This window comes from Bombus flavifrons, unplaced genomic scaffold (assembly GCF_040668555.2).
Source record: "Bombus flavifrons isolate JBK064 unplaced genomic scaffold, iyBomFlav1_principal scaffold0073, whole genome shotgun sequence".
NCBI classification, from domain to species: domain Eukaryota; kingdom Metazoa; phylum Arthropoda; class Insecta; order Hymenoptera; family Apidae; genus Bombus; species Bombus flavifrons.
This window is the reverse complement of record NW_027184818.1, coordinates 142554-159730: the sequence shown is the minus strand read 5'-3', so window position 1 is coordinate 159730 and position 17177 is coordinate 142554. Positions and strand designations below refer to the sequence as shown.

The window sequence follows — 17177 nt, the reverse complement described above, 5'->3', positions numbered from 1 at the left end:
AGCTGCAGCGCCGATGTTTTAGGCGACGTAACATCCTCCCCCCGTTGAGAGGGCACCGATCAAATTCTGGCTGTGGAGTCAGGTGCGTCGTTTGTCCATTTCCTTCGCTCCGGGTGGGTGTTCGGATTCATCTGTTTCTGGTTGAATGGGTAAGGGGACCAATCTTTTGACACCACGGTCCAGGATACTCGTTGCCGTCTGCACGGTAGCGGTCCGTATGATTCCGTCGACTCCTGGATGGACCTTGATTACGCGGCCCAAAGGCCACTGCATAGATGGGACGTTATCCTCCCTGAGGATTACTACGGTGCCTTCACGGATGTCATGTTTTCCCTTGTCCCATTTGTTGCGGCGGGTCAGCTCGTTGAGGTACTCTCGATTCCATCTGCTCCAAAAGTACTGCTTGATCTGGTGGATGCGCTGCCAACTTGATAACCGGCCTGATGGAACTGTCCTGAAATCACGCTCCCGTAAACTCGTTAATGTATCACCGATTAGAAAGTGACCGGGAGTGAGGACAGGGGGATCTTTCGGATCGGATGAGATGGGAGTCAGTGGGCGTGAATTGAGAATTGCTTCAATCTCAATCACAAGGGTGTTAAGGTGCTCAAAGGTCAAGAGCTCCGTGCCGACGACGCGGATGAGATGACGTTTGAACGATTTCACGGCGGCTTCCCATAAACCACCAAAATGTGGTGAGTTTGGGGGGTTGAAACGCCATTGTATCTGTCGGTCGGCGAGAAAATTCTGCACCTTTTCCTTGAGGTCGTCGGACTGCAGTAGGATTCGGAGTTCTTGCAATTCCCGATTAGCTCCGACGAAATTGGTGCCATTGTCGGTTAGGATGGTTGCGCAGTATCCTCGTCGGGAGATGAATCGGCGTAGAGCGGCCAGGAATGCGTCGGTAGTTAGATCGCTGACTAACTCGATGTGGACAGCTTTTGTTGCCAGACAGACGAATATGGCAGCGTATACCTTGACTTTACTGCGGTTGCGATTCCTTCTCTCTTTGATATAGAGCGGACCGCTGTAGTCGATTTCGACGTTCGTAAACGGGCGCGATTCGGTAATACGCGCCTCTGGTAAATCCCCCATCAAGTACTCTACTGGTGGAGGATTAGCTCTGCAGCAACGGACGCACCTTTTGATAGTGCGCCACACTTGGCTGCGGCCGTCGATCGGCCAATAGCGTAGTCTCACGGCGTATAGTGTAGCTTGTGTCCCTGTGTGGTGGTTGTTTCGATGTTCTTGGTTTATAATGATTTCGGTTATTGTCGATTTCGGCAAAATAATTGGATGCTTTTGCCTGAATGGGATAGCGGAGTTGGTTAGTCGTCCTCCGACGCGTAGTATCCCCTCTTCGTCGAGGAATGGATTTAGTGGCTGTAGTTTTCCTCCAACGTCCTTGCCTCGATCTTTCTGCAGTGTCCGAATTTCCGCCGCGAAGTGTCGGGATTGGATTACCTTTATCAATTTATTGTGTGCGGTGGTTAATTCGTCTGTTGTTAGATGGGAGGATCGGTTCTGTTTATATCTCCATCGAAGACACCAAGTGACGACTCTTATTAGTCTTGTCCAGGACGAATATCTATGGAGGAGTGTATTATCGATGGTACTCGTTGTTAGGCATATCGTCTTCTTTCGTTCTGGGAGTTCTCCCAGCGGCGTGGGGATCGAGATCGGCCAGTTTTCCTCTTGTTATTTGAGCCATTCGGGTCCGTTTTTCCAGATGGTCGGGCGCAGAAATTCCTTGGGAGTCTGCCCGCGGGAGATGAGATCTGCTGGATTGTCGTTGGTGGGCACATGACGCCAATCGTCGATGTTTGTTTTCGTCTGGATCTCGGCTACGCGGTTCGCCACAAAGGTTTTCAATGTGTGTGGCGAGGACTTGATCCACTGAAGCACTATAGTAGAATCCGTCCAATACACAATGCGAGAAACATTTATAGTAAGGGACTTCTTTATCAAGGACATAAGTGAGGCGAGGAGTAATGCTCCGCTTAACTCGAGTCGTGGGATTGTCAACGATTTCAGTGGCGCGACCTTAGATCGAGCAGTGAGTATCTGAGTTTGTGTGTGTCGCTCCGGATTGGTACTGCGTAGATAGACACATGCTCCGTATGCCTTTTCAATGGCGTCGCAGAAGCCGTGTGACTGTATATGATTAGCTGCCTTGATTATGGTTTTACGAGGGAACCGAATATCATTAAGCAAGGGTAGTTGGATATGATATCGATCCCATTCAGTATGCAACTCTGCTGGTAGGGATTCATCCCAATCAAGTTTTAATGCCCAGACGCGTTGAAGCAATATTTTTGCTTTGACAATCACTGGCGCGAGCAAACCAAGTGGATCATAAATTCGGGCTGTCACGGAACTCATTGATCGTTTAGTGACACGAGTGATGGTCGCTGTGGGTTCAACTGAGTAAAGGATTGCGTTTTCCTGAGAATCCCAATAGATGCCTAAAGCTTTCAACGTCTGTGACTCGCCCAATTGTAGTCTTCTATTGGTATCTCTTTCTGATAGTCCTCGCAATATGTCCTTGTCATTGGATGCCCATTCCCGGATGTGTAAGCCGGCCGATCTGAGAAGGTCTGTGAGTTCGTGTATTACCGATAGTAATTCTTCCTTTGTGTCGGCTCCGGTGAGGGCGTCGTCGACATAGAAATCGCGCTGCACAACCGCTGCTGCTCGCAGGATTCGATGTCCTTCGTCATCTGCTAATTGTTTGAGGCATCGGAGGGCCAAGTATAGGGCAGCTGATAGTCCGAACGTCATGGTGTTAAGTTGATAGGTATCGACCTCCCCGTTGGAATTACGCCATAGAATCAGTTGATATTTACGATCTTCTGGGCGTACGAGGATTTGTCGATACATCTTCTCAATGTCACCCGTTAGAACATATTGATGGGACCGGAATCTCAATAGAATTTCAATTAGATCTTCCTGTAATTTAGGTCCTGTATGTAGAATGTCGTTGAGGGAGACTCCGATAGTGCTGATTGCTGATTCGTCGAAAACAACTCGGAGTTTCGTAGTATCACTCGATTCCTTTATCACGCCGTGATGAGGCAAATAATAACCGTTGGTTGTGGTAAGGTCAGGCGTGATCTTCGTCATGTGACCCAAGTCTAGATACTCTTGGATCGCCGCACTATACGCGGCTTCGAATTGCTTGTCGCGTTGGAATCGGCGATGGAGCGAGGCGAGTCTATTCATGGCAACGGACCTTGACGTCCCCAGCGTGGGAAGCTTCTCGTTGAATGGCAGGGCGACGACGTATCGCCCTTCCTTGTTGCGTTGGACATGGTTGCGGAAATGCTCCTCACATTGTAATTCCGCCTCTGAGAAATGCGTGGTAGGTGGTCCCTCATCGATTTCCCAAAAACGTGCGAGATCCGCTTGTATGTCGGTGGTGGTGACGTGAAAGGAGTGGATACCCGCGTGAGCTGGCGGGCTCCCCCCGATAACCCAACCGAATCGAGTCTCTTGCAAACACAACTCCGTATCGGTGGATTTGGGATATTTTGATCTGCCCGACGCAAAAGGATGCTAAGGTTGGTCCCGAACTTAATAATATGTCGATCGGGCCTGGTCGATGAAATGCTGGGTCGGTTAATCTTAGATTTTTGGGTAGCTGGATGACAGACCTATCGATTGGTTGATCTGGAACGACTGCCGATATTGTTGGGATTATTAAGAACGTTACTATACGTTCATATTTCCCATCCACAGAAACAATGGTGGCCGTGATCTGGCTCTTGGCAATTGTAGTCAAGTCATCGAGGGTGCCGATTGGAACCGAACATCTCCTTCGTTTCATACCGAGGGATTTTGCGAATTTCTCAGTCATGAAATTCATACTAGATCCGGTATCTAGCAAAGCTCTGGCTCGGATTGGTGAGGCCCTTTTGTCTAGCACATCGATCTGTGCTGTGACCAGTAGATCATGATGTAGTATGCCGTTTGGAGATGTATTTTCCAATAGGGTCCACCTTTCTGTAGTCTGTTTAGCTAGTCAGTTTTGCTCTGGTTGGGACTTGGACAAGGTGTGTATGGCGGTGCCCTTGGTCCGTGGGGAGCTTGACTCAGGAACTTTCGAGTCTTTAGGAGCCGAATATGTATGCTTCCGGGAAGATTCGGTTGTCCGTCTCGACTTCCCGCAGGGAGGATTCGCTTTTGCGAGTCTATGGGGGCTGGCAAACCCACGTTCCCGCAGCCAGGGAGGACCGTCGGGACAAGCGTCCCGCTTACGTGAGTCCTCTATGTACACCGCAAGGAAGGTTGCCGTGGTGTAAGACTAAGTCTTCCCCACGGAGCCTTGGGTAGTAGCGCACCCACGATCCTGAAGCGAAGGGCGAGACCGTCGGGAGAGCCGCCGAGGTACATTTCCTCAACTCCCGCTTACGTGAGTCTCATCTGGGTCTGTCGAGGACGGTTAGCAGGATAGCCGTGCAGCAGAGACGTGGCGGTACATCCACAAAGAACAGTCCCACCATTGACTAAGAATGGTACCACGGGCGGCCGAGCGTTAGCCCTGAGGGTGTAGCGAGCCCTCGGCTCGGCCAATTATGGGTATGGACTCGTGGTGGCAGTGGTTGTGGCCAAATGCTGGCAAGAGGGCCGATTTAAGGGGGACATGGTTCCCCCGAAAGGCCTTCGGCGGGTGAGCAGCGTCCCACCTGCTCCGGATACCGTCCCGAGAAGACGGTAGGGCTCGGAAAAAGCCCCGTTTCACCTGAGACGAGTGAAAGCCCCTGCAGGCCTAACTAATCGAGGTAACATAGGTACTCGGTACCATATGCGCTGGTTGGGCGTATCCCAACTCCGATGGCTCTGGGGATGCCCGGGCGCTGTATATGATTCTATATCTCAGGAAAGCACCCGACACCAGGAACCACACTACATGTCCGTCTCGACTTGTGATACGAACGCGACTTCGATGATCCAGGTGGGGATTGTCGCTTAGAAGATCGTTTGTGCGATGAACGACTGCCCGGCGACCGACCGCTCGATGAACGATTGCTCGACTACCGACCGCTCGATGACCGACCGCTAGACGACCGACTGCTTGACGACCGATTGCTGGACGACCGATTGCTGGACGATCGACCGCTAGATGACTGACTACTCGACGAACGTGAAATGATCTGCGTTTGCTCTCGGTGTAGGTAGGTGTTGTATCGTTGCCCGCAGATATGACACGAACTCGCTGTACACTGTGTCAGCGAATGTCCGCTGCCTAGGCAGTTTATACATAACGCTGCCCCTTTTACGATTTGAAAGCGTTCTACAGCCGATTTGGCTTTGAAGACCTTACAATGTCTGAGTACGTGGGGTCCGCTGCAGGTCGGGCACACTAATGTCTTGCTGGTTGTGGCAAAGGTTCGGCCACGCGGTATGTTTTGTCGATGACGATGTTGTTTGTGGGTTGACCTTTTAGTTTCCTTTGATTTAGAAAGGAGCTGATTACCGTTTGCCCGTGTTTTCAGAAAGTCCATCAGATGTTGATAGGAAGGCACGTCTTGGTTTGGCAACGTGCGTTGCAATTTACGCATGCTGGACGAAGGTAATTTCGACGCAAGCAACTCAATAATCACTACATCTGATGTTACAGGCTGTCCTAACTTTTCGAGCGCTTTCAAACTTACGCTGACGGTTTCCAGCAAGTCCTCAATGGCTTCTGGAGTTTCCCTTTTTATTTCGGGATAACTGCGCAGTAATTCCCAATGACGCATACAGATCCGGAGGGCACAATTAAATTTCTCCTTCAGTGTGTTGAGCGCGATGGGATAGTTGGCCTCTGTGAGTTCTAAGGATTGTATGCTCCGTGCGGCCCGTCCAGTTATAGATGAGGGTAGATGTTGGAACTTTTGGACGTTTGTTAAGTTTTCATTCCGATCCACTGTGGATGAGAACGTGTCGTAGAAATAAGTCCAGTTCTCGAGGGCACCGTCGAATTGAGGCAAACGGACCTCTGGCAAAGTGATTGGTGTCGTCTCAGGTTTCACGCATGGATCGCGGGTCTTTGTTGGCGAAGGGGTTGTTGATGGTAGTCGGTCGAAGAGGTCCAGGATCTGTACTTCAATCTTATGATGCTCACGCAATAAAGAATCTGCACGAGCGATTTCCCCCTCATCTAACGCTTCTAATTCCTCTTGCACCGCGCTGATTTTTCGCCAATTTTCGTCGAACGAATTACGGCAAGCTATTAGGTAGTATTTGTCTACCCGTCCAGACGCTTCATATTCCTCGAGTTGACGCTTCGTGGTTGCAAATCGGCTGACTAAGGCACTTCGTCTACGCCGCAACGTGCTGATCGGTTCAGCTTGAGCCATATTTGAGTTCAATGGTAGGAACGAGTTTACCTTAATCAAATGGACGTTGATCTAGGAATCGGTAGCTACTCGTTACAGTGCGGTGTCGGCTCGCGTATGTGCTGAGCGAGGAAGGAGTTCCTTTCCGAGGGCAGCTCCTTTGGTTAGTTGCCTAAGTCGTTGGAATGTGGATTTCACGTGACACTGTATAGTCACTCGTCGGTGCACTTTTTAATGGCGCGAAATCCGGCTCGAAGGACCATGTAATTTCGACCAATCGCGGGGAGACGCAATCGCGAGGAGAGACGTCAACGGGAGTCGTAAATTCCCGTTACGATTATACTAGTCGACACCACGAGTTGATCGATCCCCTGATTTCCGTTAGGATAATAGGGGTGATTAAGTTTATATAACACTGTGATTCACAGAATTATAAAATATATATTTCCAACACTTAAACTACACTGTTGAGTAGATATAAATCGTCGATAACAACTTGTCGCACGAAGATGAGATAGATATGAATAGTAGAGCAAGGTTCGTACAGTCGAATTTCGTATGTTAGTGGACGGGAGAGTTGTTTTTCTTACTACCTGTCGCCCTTAGGCTAGCACGGAAGAAAGCTCGGTGTGGGTGTGCCCTTTGCATGAAGAACGCGGATTCGTTATTCACGCTGTTCGTCAGGAAAAGTGAGGGCAACGATCCGCGATGTCGATTGGTTGTGACCCATGCTGATACGTGAAGGAATGAGTCGGAAGCCTCCTACCGACGAGGTTCATGAATGACCTTGTACATGGGAAAACCCAGCCTGTTTTAATAGATAGCTATTCGGTTTTTCCTAATGGTTGCGTACCCGCTTTCTCCATGTTTTTAATTGCGCCTAATAAACCCAAGGACCTTTCTAAAAACCAGATGTGCGTCGAAAATATTTTTAGCCTTAAGAAATCTTTCAAGACAACGGATCGCCTGAAGACCCATATTGACACAATACAAAGAAACAGACAAGTTATGGTGGGTCCTTAGGTGATGATGCTGTGGCGGAGGATAGCTAAGGATGGATGTGTCTAGCGCACGGGACCATCGGATTTGTCGGTGACGATTTTGGCTAAGAGAGTGAGGGAAATAGGCTTCGTTGTTAATTGGTTATTTGCTATGGTGGTGGGTGAGGAAGGATGCTAACCGCCCTCGAGATAAAGTCGCAAGTGGGAGGCCTCATACGTGAGAAAAATCAACTTTCCCGTGTCAAGCCGTAGTAGACAATACTCTTTAGAAGGCGATTTAGATATAGGATATTTGTTCGGTCTGAAGGACCTCGACTAGGAAATTCTTTGGATTTATGGAGGGTGCTTGAGAATATTGAGGGTACGCAGTAAGGACGAGTGGACATTTGGTTTCCGTCTGGCCCGCGGTGTATGGCTTGGTCTAGGTAGAGGGACGCCCGAAGTAACACCGATTTTTTAAGGAATTTAATAAAATAATAATTTTTAATCAATAACGAAATTTTAATTGATAACGAAGGAGGATTAATATAGAAAATTTATTTTCTACGATTTTCTATAGCAAGGATTTTTTATTTCGCGAGAGGAAGTTGTCGGAAAGAGTTTCGGACTAATTCATAATCCAGAGAAGATAAAGTACCAAAATAAAAACTTTCGTATTTATACAAGTAAGAAAATTGAACTATATATAAAATTCCATCTATTCGATACGAGAGGTTATGGGAATTTCGTATATATTGAATTTAAAAAGCAGTCTTCCATAAAATACATGAAATACAACGCGTTGTTCACCACTCCAATAATTGTCAATCACCAAACTACGAATCGGATATCAGCGAAGAGCCGAGTTTAAACTCCGCAAATCAAATTCGTTCCAACTATTTCTCTTCGCCACTAAAACGAAAACTAGTGACGACCAAAGAGAAACAAAGGAGCAAATAGAAAAAAAGGAGGAGAAACGAAAGAAGAAAAGAAACCCTTCAATCCAACAAGTCGTATCGCGTATCTCTTTGAAGAAAACTTGCAAAGAATCGGTTTACCGTTTCTTAAGGGTATGATGCATACACTTGAACTTTAATAATTTACCTTAATAATGAATAATACAATTGAGTGTTATATATTTTAAAGCAGGGCAAAGCGCATACACCCACGTCATAATTTTCACATTCAAGATGCTAGTGCTTTTCAAATTGTTCGTTTTCTATTTTCCAGCGACATTTTCAGGTTAAAAATTCTAAAATATTGTAAGAATGCGGATCGGAATGTTAAAAAGAGCATCTAATTATGGTATATTTATTTTAACGGAAAACAATAATTGATATCTGACACTTGTGTATCAAAAATATACTATATATTCTGCCTGTATATACTGTCAACATTGTTATAAAATATTGCGAGGACAAGAAAAGTGTGAAACAAGACAAACGAAAAAGTGCGTTTAGTTCAAGCGGTGACCGAGTAAGTCTTCAGGGTCGGCGCTGCAGGTATATAAAGGGGGTCCGATTCCCGGCGGAGCCAGAGCATCATCCGTGCTAGACACGTCAACTAGGCAGCTCAGTATAGTCGAACATTAAAATTCGAAATTTTTTCGAAGATTTGTAAAACATGGAGATTTTACAACGCACAAACGATCGGTTCCGAGAAGGAGTTCCTGTCCGGGTAGTTCGAGTCGAATCACTTACCACCATGTGGGTTCGTTTGGTTGGATGTCCGAAGATAACCAAAACACTCAATTTGGAGATGATGGAACATCCCATGCAGTACTTGCCGAAGGCGAAAAGTTTAAGAGCAGGCATGCTAGTCGCCGTGCTAGTAGATTTTAAGGAAGCTAGCGCTTGGGAAAGAGCCATCCTTTTACAACGGACCATGACTGGCTACATCGTGTTTCTAATCGATTGGGGGTTAGAAAGCGAGCAATGTCTCAGTTCAATACGGCTGCTGCCACGGAATTTGGCAAAAATGGCACCGTGGGCTAGAAAAATCGTCCTGCCAGGTGTACGAGAACAACCGATCCAAGCGAAGAGACATCGAGTGGCCCAATTCACCATGTTGCGACGGACAGGGAGCCTAGTCAACATCGATCCTTCTCCGGGAGAAGCAATAACTGCAAGGTTGCTGCTGGACCGAGAGCCGGGAGAAACCGCAAGAGATATGGCAGCATACTGGCTGGAGTTGGGATACCTCGATCCCCAATAATCGATACTCTTGTCACTCTATTTTTCGTATGTATAATAATCAATGTATGTATAGTTTTGTATGAATAGTTTTGTATGTATAGTTTTGTATGTATAGTTTTGTATGTATGGTTTTGTATGTATGGTTTTGTATGTATGGTTTTGTATGTATGATTGTATGTACAGTTTTATGTGGATAATTGTATATTTCTGTATATATTTGTACTGCATTGTATATTCTTAGTCAGGACTCTTAGTGAATAAAAACTACTGAAAGATTAAAAACTTGTTAACTCTCTCTTATCCTTCCTTCCCATTCACACAACACATACAATATTAAATTCAATGTTCAGCTGGACAAATTGTAAAGTGCAAAATAAAAAAAAAAGAATAAAGAAAGGAAAATAAAATAAAAAAAAGAATAAAAAACAAAAATAAAGCAAAATAGAATAAAAAATAAGTTAAATTTATGATATACTTTGCAGTAATCATTTTTCAAATCAAGTACTTGTATACTCTTCTGTAGATAAATAAAAACTGCATCGAATCGCGTTTAAAAATGCATCGTACTATTTAAATCTGAAAATCTTGGAATTGAACTAATCCGCGAGCTTTTGATGTTTTTATTTTTGGCAATAAAATTAAAAATACAAAATGAAATAAATAAAGTGCAGAAATCGAACAATACCCTATTGTGTAATTACAGCTTAACATGTACAGCCTTTCCCTGTATCTTATTATTACATTCAATTGCATAATGATACCTAATTAAGAGAATTAGTTTCTTCCCTGTAGTGAATTTTCTAATAAAAATTATTTAAAAAAAAATTGTTTAATCCGTATATTTTATTTTTTACTTTTTTAGTCTTTATAGTTGTCGTCACAGTTGCCACATAAAAAAGTATTTTTTCAAATTTCACCTCTTATAAACCAACAATTATTTCCAATAGAAAATTGTCAAGTTTTTGAATTGTGCAAGCGTTTCAAATTTCTGCTTTTTACAGCTGTACGATAAATGAACGTTATTTAAGCTAAATGAAAACCGTCAAAAATATGACAACGTATTGCTATCTTTATCGACCGTGATAAATTTTAATGCACCGCGTTTTCTTTACAGACAATGAAAAATGTTTCTCTATTATTGGTGATTAACAGAAAGAACAATTTTTCTCTGAGAAGCTATTGTAATTGCGCTAATTTATGTGATTTTATAAATATTCAATGGACGCCGAGTGGCAATTCAATCTTCATTAGTGTGTCGATAATTCTTGCTAAAAATGGTTATGAGATGAAGTAATATCTCTTCGTGGATTACTCACGGAAAATTAATGATTAATGATAATTACACGACTGTACCTACTGTACGAGTAAAATCTAGCGATATTCTGTCGTTTCCCAATGATGCAAATGAACATCAATGTAATATAAATGATAAATATTTCCTCGAAATATGGGGACAAAAATATAGGAAAAAAAACAACATCATGGAACTAGCGAGAATGTGAGACAATTGAGAGATAGAGGTAAGATCAAACGAACCGACTTTCATGGTAGCCCAGTAACGTACGTAGCGGTGGATTTTAACGAAGCGATGAGATCCGAAAAGAACGAGTTATGGAAAACGGCTATGAATGATGAAATGAAATCGCACCATGAAAATAAGACGTGGATTCTTGTAGGAAAACCAAAAGATAAGAAGGTAGTTAGTAATAGGTTGGTTTTAACCAACCAACCTTAAGGAAGGTAAAGATAAATTCGGACAACTCGGAACGATAGAAAACGCGACTTTTAATAAAAGGGTGTTCACAGAAAGAAGGCATAGATTATAAGAAAACCTTTAGTCCCGTTGCTCGGTTTAACGCAATTAGATTAATGCTGAGTATTGCAGCCAAAAATAAGCATTTAAAGCACGTAGCACCTTTTTCTTTCCGAGGACACTTAGCATTTAAATGATCCGCACTGCCACAACTGAAACGTCTTCTATAATCACTAATTGTTTGCCTCGACTGATTCCGCACTTCCGATCGTGTTCGATCACTCGCGGAGAGACGCGATCGCGAGGAAGCACGCCAACGGGAGTCGTAAATTGCCGTTACGATTAGATAATCGACGCCACGAAATAATCGATCCCCTATTTCGATTAGGATAATATAGGTGGTTTAATTGAATATGACACTGATATAATTAGTTATAAATCGCAGTTTATTCCAGCAACTTTGTAAAGAAGATAGTTGCGCTGGTGCGTATGTATAAGATAAGTAAGTGCCTGATCTACGGGTGTAAACCCGGTCAAAGGGTGTTGACTGCATGAAAGATGGAAGATCAGTGAAGTTCGGTGATGATGCTGTGGCGGAGGATAGCTAAGGATGGATGTGTCTAGCGCACGGGACCATCGGATTTGTCGGTGACGATTTTGGCTAAGAGAGTGAGGGAAATAGGTTTCGTTGTTAATTGGTTATTTGCTATGGTGGTGGGTGAGGAAGGATGCTAACCGCCCTCGAGATAAAGTCGCAAGTGGGAGGCCTCATACGTGAGAAAAATCAACTTTCCCGTGTCAAGCCGTAGTAGACAATACTCTTTAGAAGGCGATTTAGATATAGGATATTTGTTCGGTCTGAAGGACCTCGACTAGGAAATTCTTTGGATTTATGGAGGGTGCTTGAGAATATTGAGGGTACGCAGTAAGGACGAGTGGACATTTGGTTTCCGTCTGGCCCGCGGTGTATGGCTTGGTCTAGGTAGAGGGACGCCCGAAGTAACACCGATTTTTTAAGGAATTTAATAAAATAATAATTTTTAATCAATAACGAAATTTTAATTGATAACGAAGGAGGATTAATATAGAAAATTTATTTTCTACGATTTTCTATAGCAAGGATTTTTTATTTCGCGAGAGGAAGTTGTCGGAAAGAGTTTCGGACTAATTCATAATCCAGAGAAGATAAAGTACCAAAATAAAAACTTTCGTATTTATACAAGTAAGAAAATTGAACTATATATAAAATTCCATCTATTCGATACGAGAGGTTATGGGAATTTCGTATATATTGAATTTAAAAAGCAGTCTTCCATAAAATACATGAAATACAACGCGTTGTTCACCACTCCAATAATTGTCAATCACCAAACTACGAATCGGATATCAGCGAAGAGCCGAGTTTAAACTCCGCAAATCAAATTCGTTCCAACTATTTCTCTTCGCCACTAAAACGAAAACTAGTGACGACCAAAGAGAAACAAAGGAGCAAATAGAAAAAAAGGAGGAGAAACGAAAGAAGAAAAGAAACCCTTCAATCCAACAAGTCGTATCGCGTATCTCTTTGAAGAAAACTTGCAAAGAATCGGTTTACCGTTTCTTAAGGGTATGATGCATACACTTGAACTTTAATAATTTACCTTAATAATGAATAATACAATTGAGTGTTATATATTTTAAAGCAGGGCAAAGCGCATACACCCACGTCATAATTTTCACATTCAAGATGCTAGTGCTTTTCAAATTGTTCGTTTTCTATTTTCCAGCGACATTTTCAGGTTAAAAATTCTAAAATATTGTAAGAATGCGGATCGGAATGTTAAAAAGAGCATCTAATTATGGTATATTTATTTTAACGGAAAACAATAATTGATATCTGACACTTGTGTATCAAAAATATACTATATATTCTGCCTGTATATACTGTCAACATTGTTATAAAATATTGCGAGGACAAGAAAAGTGTGAAACAAGACAAACGAAAAAGTGCGTTTAGTTCAAGCGGTGACCGAGTAAGTCTTCAGGGTCGGCGCTGCAGGTATATAAAGGGGGTCCGATTCCCGGCGGAGCCAGAGCATCATCCGTGCTAGACACGTCAACTAGGCAGCTCAGTATAGTCGAACATTAAAATTCGAAATTTTTTCGAAGATTTGTAAAACATGGAGATTTTACAACGCACAAACGATCGGTTCCGAGAAGGAGTTCCTGTCCGGGTAGTTCGAGTCGAATCACTTACCACCATGTGGGTTCGTTTGGTTGGATGTCCGAAGATAACCAAAACACTCAATTTGGAGATGATGGAACATCCCATGCAGTACTTGCCGAAGGCGAAAAGTTTAAGAGCAGGCATGCTAGTCGCCGTGCTAGTAGATTTTAAGGAAGCTAGCGCTTGGGAAAGAGCCATCCTTTTACAACGGACCATGACTGGCTACATCGTGTTTCTAATCGATTGGGGGTTAGAAAGCGAGCAATGTCTCAGTTCAATACGGCTGCTGCCACGGAATTTGGCAAAAATGGCACCGTGGGCTAGAAAAATCGTCCTGCCAGGTGTACGAGAACAACCGATCCAAGCGAAGAGACATCGAGTGGCCCAATTCACCATGTTGCGACGGACAGGGAGCCTAGTCAACATCGATCCTTCTCCGGGAGAAGCAATAACTGCAAGGTTGCTGCTGGACCGAGAGCCGGGAGAAACCGCAAGAGATATGGCAGCATACTGGCTGGAGTTGGGATACCTCGATCCCCAATAATCGATACTCTTGTCACTCTATTTTTCCTATGTATAATAATCAATGTATGTATAGTTTTGTATGAATAGTTTTGTATGTATAGTTTTGTATGTATAGTTTTGTATGTATGGTTTTGTATGTATGGTTTTGTATGTATGGTTTTGTATGTATGATTGTATGTACAGTTTTATGTGGATAATTGTATATTTCTGTATATATTTGTACTGCATTGTATATTCTTAGTCAGGACTCTTAGTGAATAAAAACTACTGAAAGATTAAAAACTTGTTAACTCTCTCTTATCCTTCCTTCCCATTCACACAACACATACAATATTAAATTCAATGTTCAGCTGGACAAATTGTAAAGTGCAAAATAAAAAAAAAAGAATAAAGAAAGGAAAATAAAATAAAAAAAAGAATAAAAAACAAAAATAAAGCAAAATAGAATAAAAAATAAGTTAAATTTATGATATACTTTGCAGTAATCATTTTTCAAATCAAGTACTTGTATACTCTTCTGTAGATAAATAAAAACTGCATCGAATCGCGTTTAAAAATGCATCGTACTATTTAAATCTGAAAATCTTGGAATTGAACTAATCCGCGAGCTTTTGATGTTTTTATTTTTGGCAATAAAATTAAAAATACAAAATGAAATAAATAAAGTGCAGAAATCGAACAATACCCTATTGTGTAATTACAGCTTAACATGTACAGCCTTTCCCTGTATCTTATTATTACATTCAATTGCATAATGATACCTAATTAAGAGAATTAGTTTCTTCCCTGTAGTGAATTTTCTAATAAAAATTATTTAAAAAAAAATTGTTTAATCCGTATATTTTATTTTTTACTTTTTTAGTCTTTATAGTTGTCGTCACAGTTGCCACATAAAAAAGTATTTTTTCAAATTTCACCTCTTATAAACCAACAATTATTTCCAATAGAAAATTGTCAAGTTTTTGAATTGTGCAAGCGTTTCAAATTTCTGCTTTTTACAGCTGTACGATAAATGAACGTTATTTAAGCTAAATGAAAACCGTCAAAAATATGACAACGTATTGCTATCTTTATCGACCGTGATAAATTTTAATGCACCGCGTTTTCTTTACAGACAATGAAAAATGTTTCTCTATTATTGGTGATTAACAGAAAGAACAATTTTTCTCTGAGAAGCTATTGTAATTGCGCTAATTTATGTGATTTTATAAATATTCAATGGACGCCGAGTGGCAATTCAATCTTCATTAGTGTGTCGATAATTCTTGCTAAAAATGGTTATGAGATGAAGTAATATCTCTTCGTGGATTACTCACGGAAAATTAATGATTAATGATAATTACACGACTGTACCTACTGTACGAGTAAAATCTAGCGATATTCTGTCGTTTCCCAATGATGCAAATGTACATCAATGTAATATAAATGATAAATATTTCCTCGAAATATGGGGACAAAAATATAGGAAAAAAAACAACATCATGGAACTAGCGAGAATGTGAGACAATTGAGAGATAGAGGTAAGATCAAACGAACCGACTTTCATGGTAGCCCAGTAACGTACGTAGCGGTGGATTTTAACGAAGCGATGAGATCCGAAAAGAACGAGTTATGGAAAACGGCTATGAATGATGAAATGAAATCGCACCATGAAAATAAGACGTGGATTCTTGTAGGAAAACCAAAAGATAAGAAGGTAGTTAGTAATAGGTTGGTTTTAACCAACCAACCTTAAGGAAGGTAAAGATAAATTCGGACAACTCGGAACGATAGAAAACGCGACTTTTAATAAAAGGGTGTTCACAGAAAGAAGGCATAGATTATAAGAAAACCTTTAGTCCCGTTGCTCGGTTTAACGCAATTAGATTAATGCTGAGTATTGCAGCCAAAAATAAGCATTTAAAGCACGTAGCACCTTTTTCTTTCCGAGGACACTTAGCATTTAAATGATCCGCACTGCCACAACTGAAACGTCTTCTATAATCACTAATTGTTTGCCTCGACTGATTCCGCACTTCCGATCGTGTTCGATCACTCGCGGAGAGACGCGATCGCGAGGAAGCACGCCAACGGGAGTCGTAAATTGCCGTTACGGTTAGATAATCGACGCCACGAAATAATCGATCCCCTATTTCGATTAGGATAATATAGGTGGTTTAATTGAATATGACACTGATATAATTAGTTATAAATCGCAGTTTATTCCAGCAACTTTGTAAAGAAGATAGTTGCGCTGGTGCGTATGTATAAGATAAGTAAGTGCCTGATCTACGGGTGTAAACCCGGTCAAAGGGTGTTGACTGCATGAAAGATGGAAGATCAGTGAAGTTCGGTGATGATGCTGTGGCGGAGGATAGCTAAGGATGGATGTGTCTAGCGCACGGGACCATCGGATTTGTCGGTGACGATTTTGGCTAAGAGAGTGAGGGAAATAGGTTTCGTTGTTAATTGGTTATTTGCTATGGTGGTGGGTGAGGAAGGATGCTAACCGCCCTCGAGATAAAGTCGCAAGTGGGAGGCCTCATACGTGAGAAAAATCAACTTTCCCGTGTCAAGCCGTAGTAGACAATACTCTTTAGAAGGCGATTTAGATATAGGATATTTGTTCGGTCTGAAGGACCTCGACTAGGAAATTCTTTGGATTTATGGAGGGTGCTTGAGAATATTGAGGGTACGCAGTAAGGACGAGTGGACATTTGGTTTCCGTCTGGCCCGCGGTGTATGGCTTGGTCTAGGTAGAGGGACGCCCGAAGTAACACCGATTTTTTAAGGAATTTAATAAAATAATAATTTTTAATCAATAACGAAATTTTAATTGATAACGAAGGAGGATTAATATAGAAAATTTATTTTCTACGATTTTCTATAGCAAGGATTTTTTATTTCGCGAGAGGAAGTTGTCGGAAAGAGTTTCGGACTAATTCATAATCCAGAGAAGATAAAGTACCAAAATAAAAACTTTCGTATTTATACAAGTAAGAAAATTGAACTATATATAAAATTCCATCTATTCGATACGAGAGGTTATGGGAATTTCGTATATATTGAATTTAAAAAGCAGTCTTCCATAAAATACATGAAATACAACGCGTTGTTCACCACTCCAATAATTGTCAATCACCAAACTACGAATCGGATATCAGCGAAGAGCCGAGTTTAAACTCCGCAAATCAAATTCGTTCCAACTATTTCTCTTCG

General features: G+C 42.2%; 2 protein-coding genes across 2 annotated transcripts; both read right to left on the bottom strand.

Moving 5' to 3' along the window:
* Positions 1 to 78: 78 nt before the first annotated feature.
* On the bottom strand, positions 79 to 1095 carry LOC138189484 (uncharacterized). Its single transcript, XM_069131515.1, has one exon. The coding sequence runs from the start codon at positions 1093 to 1095 to the stop codon at positions 79 to 81; it is 1017 nt and encodes a 338-aa protein (XP_068987616.1).
* Positions 1096 to 1698: 603 nt separating this feature from the next.
* Positions 1699 to 6341, bottom strand: LOC138189482 (uncharacterized). Its single transcript, XM_069131514.1, has 3 exons — positions 5324 to 6341; positions 3654 to 3936; positions 1699 to 3535 (listed from the first exon to the last, which is right to left on the bottom strand). Exons 1-3 carry the CDS (start codon positions 6339 to 6341, stop codon positions 1699 to 1701), a joined length of 3138 nt encoding a protein of 1045 aa, XP_068987615.1.
* Between the last annotated feature and the right edge of the window lie 10836 nt (positions 6342 to 17177).

Bases quoted from the DNA above. Each gene is read 5' to 3' on its own strand.
- LOC138189484 (XM_069131515.1), bottom strand. From the start codon at position 1,095: ATGGGGGATTTACCAGAGGCGCGTATTACCGAATCGCGCCCGTTTACG.
- LOC138189482 (XM_069131514.1), bottom strand. From the start codon at position 6,341: ATGGCTCAAGCTGAACCGATCAGCACGTTGCGGCGTAGACGAAGTGCC. The intron at 3,937-5,323 runs GTAAGGTCTTCA...TACTGGTCACAG, and splicing joins ACCCCACGTACTCAGACATT to CACAGATCGATGTGCTAGAC. The intron at 3,536-3,653 runs GTCTGTCATCCA...TGCGTCGGGCAG, and splicing joins CCAGATCAACCAATCGATAG to ATCAAAATATCCCAAATCCA.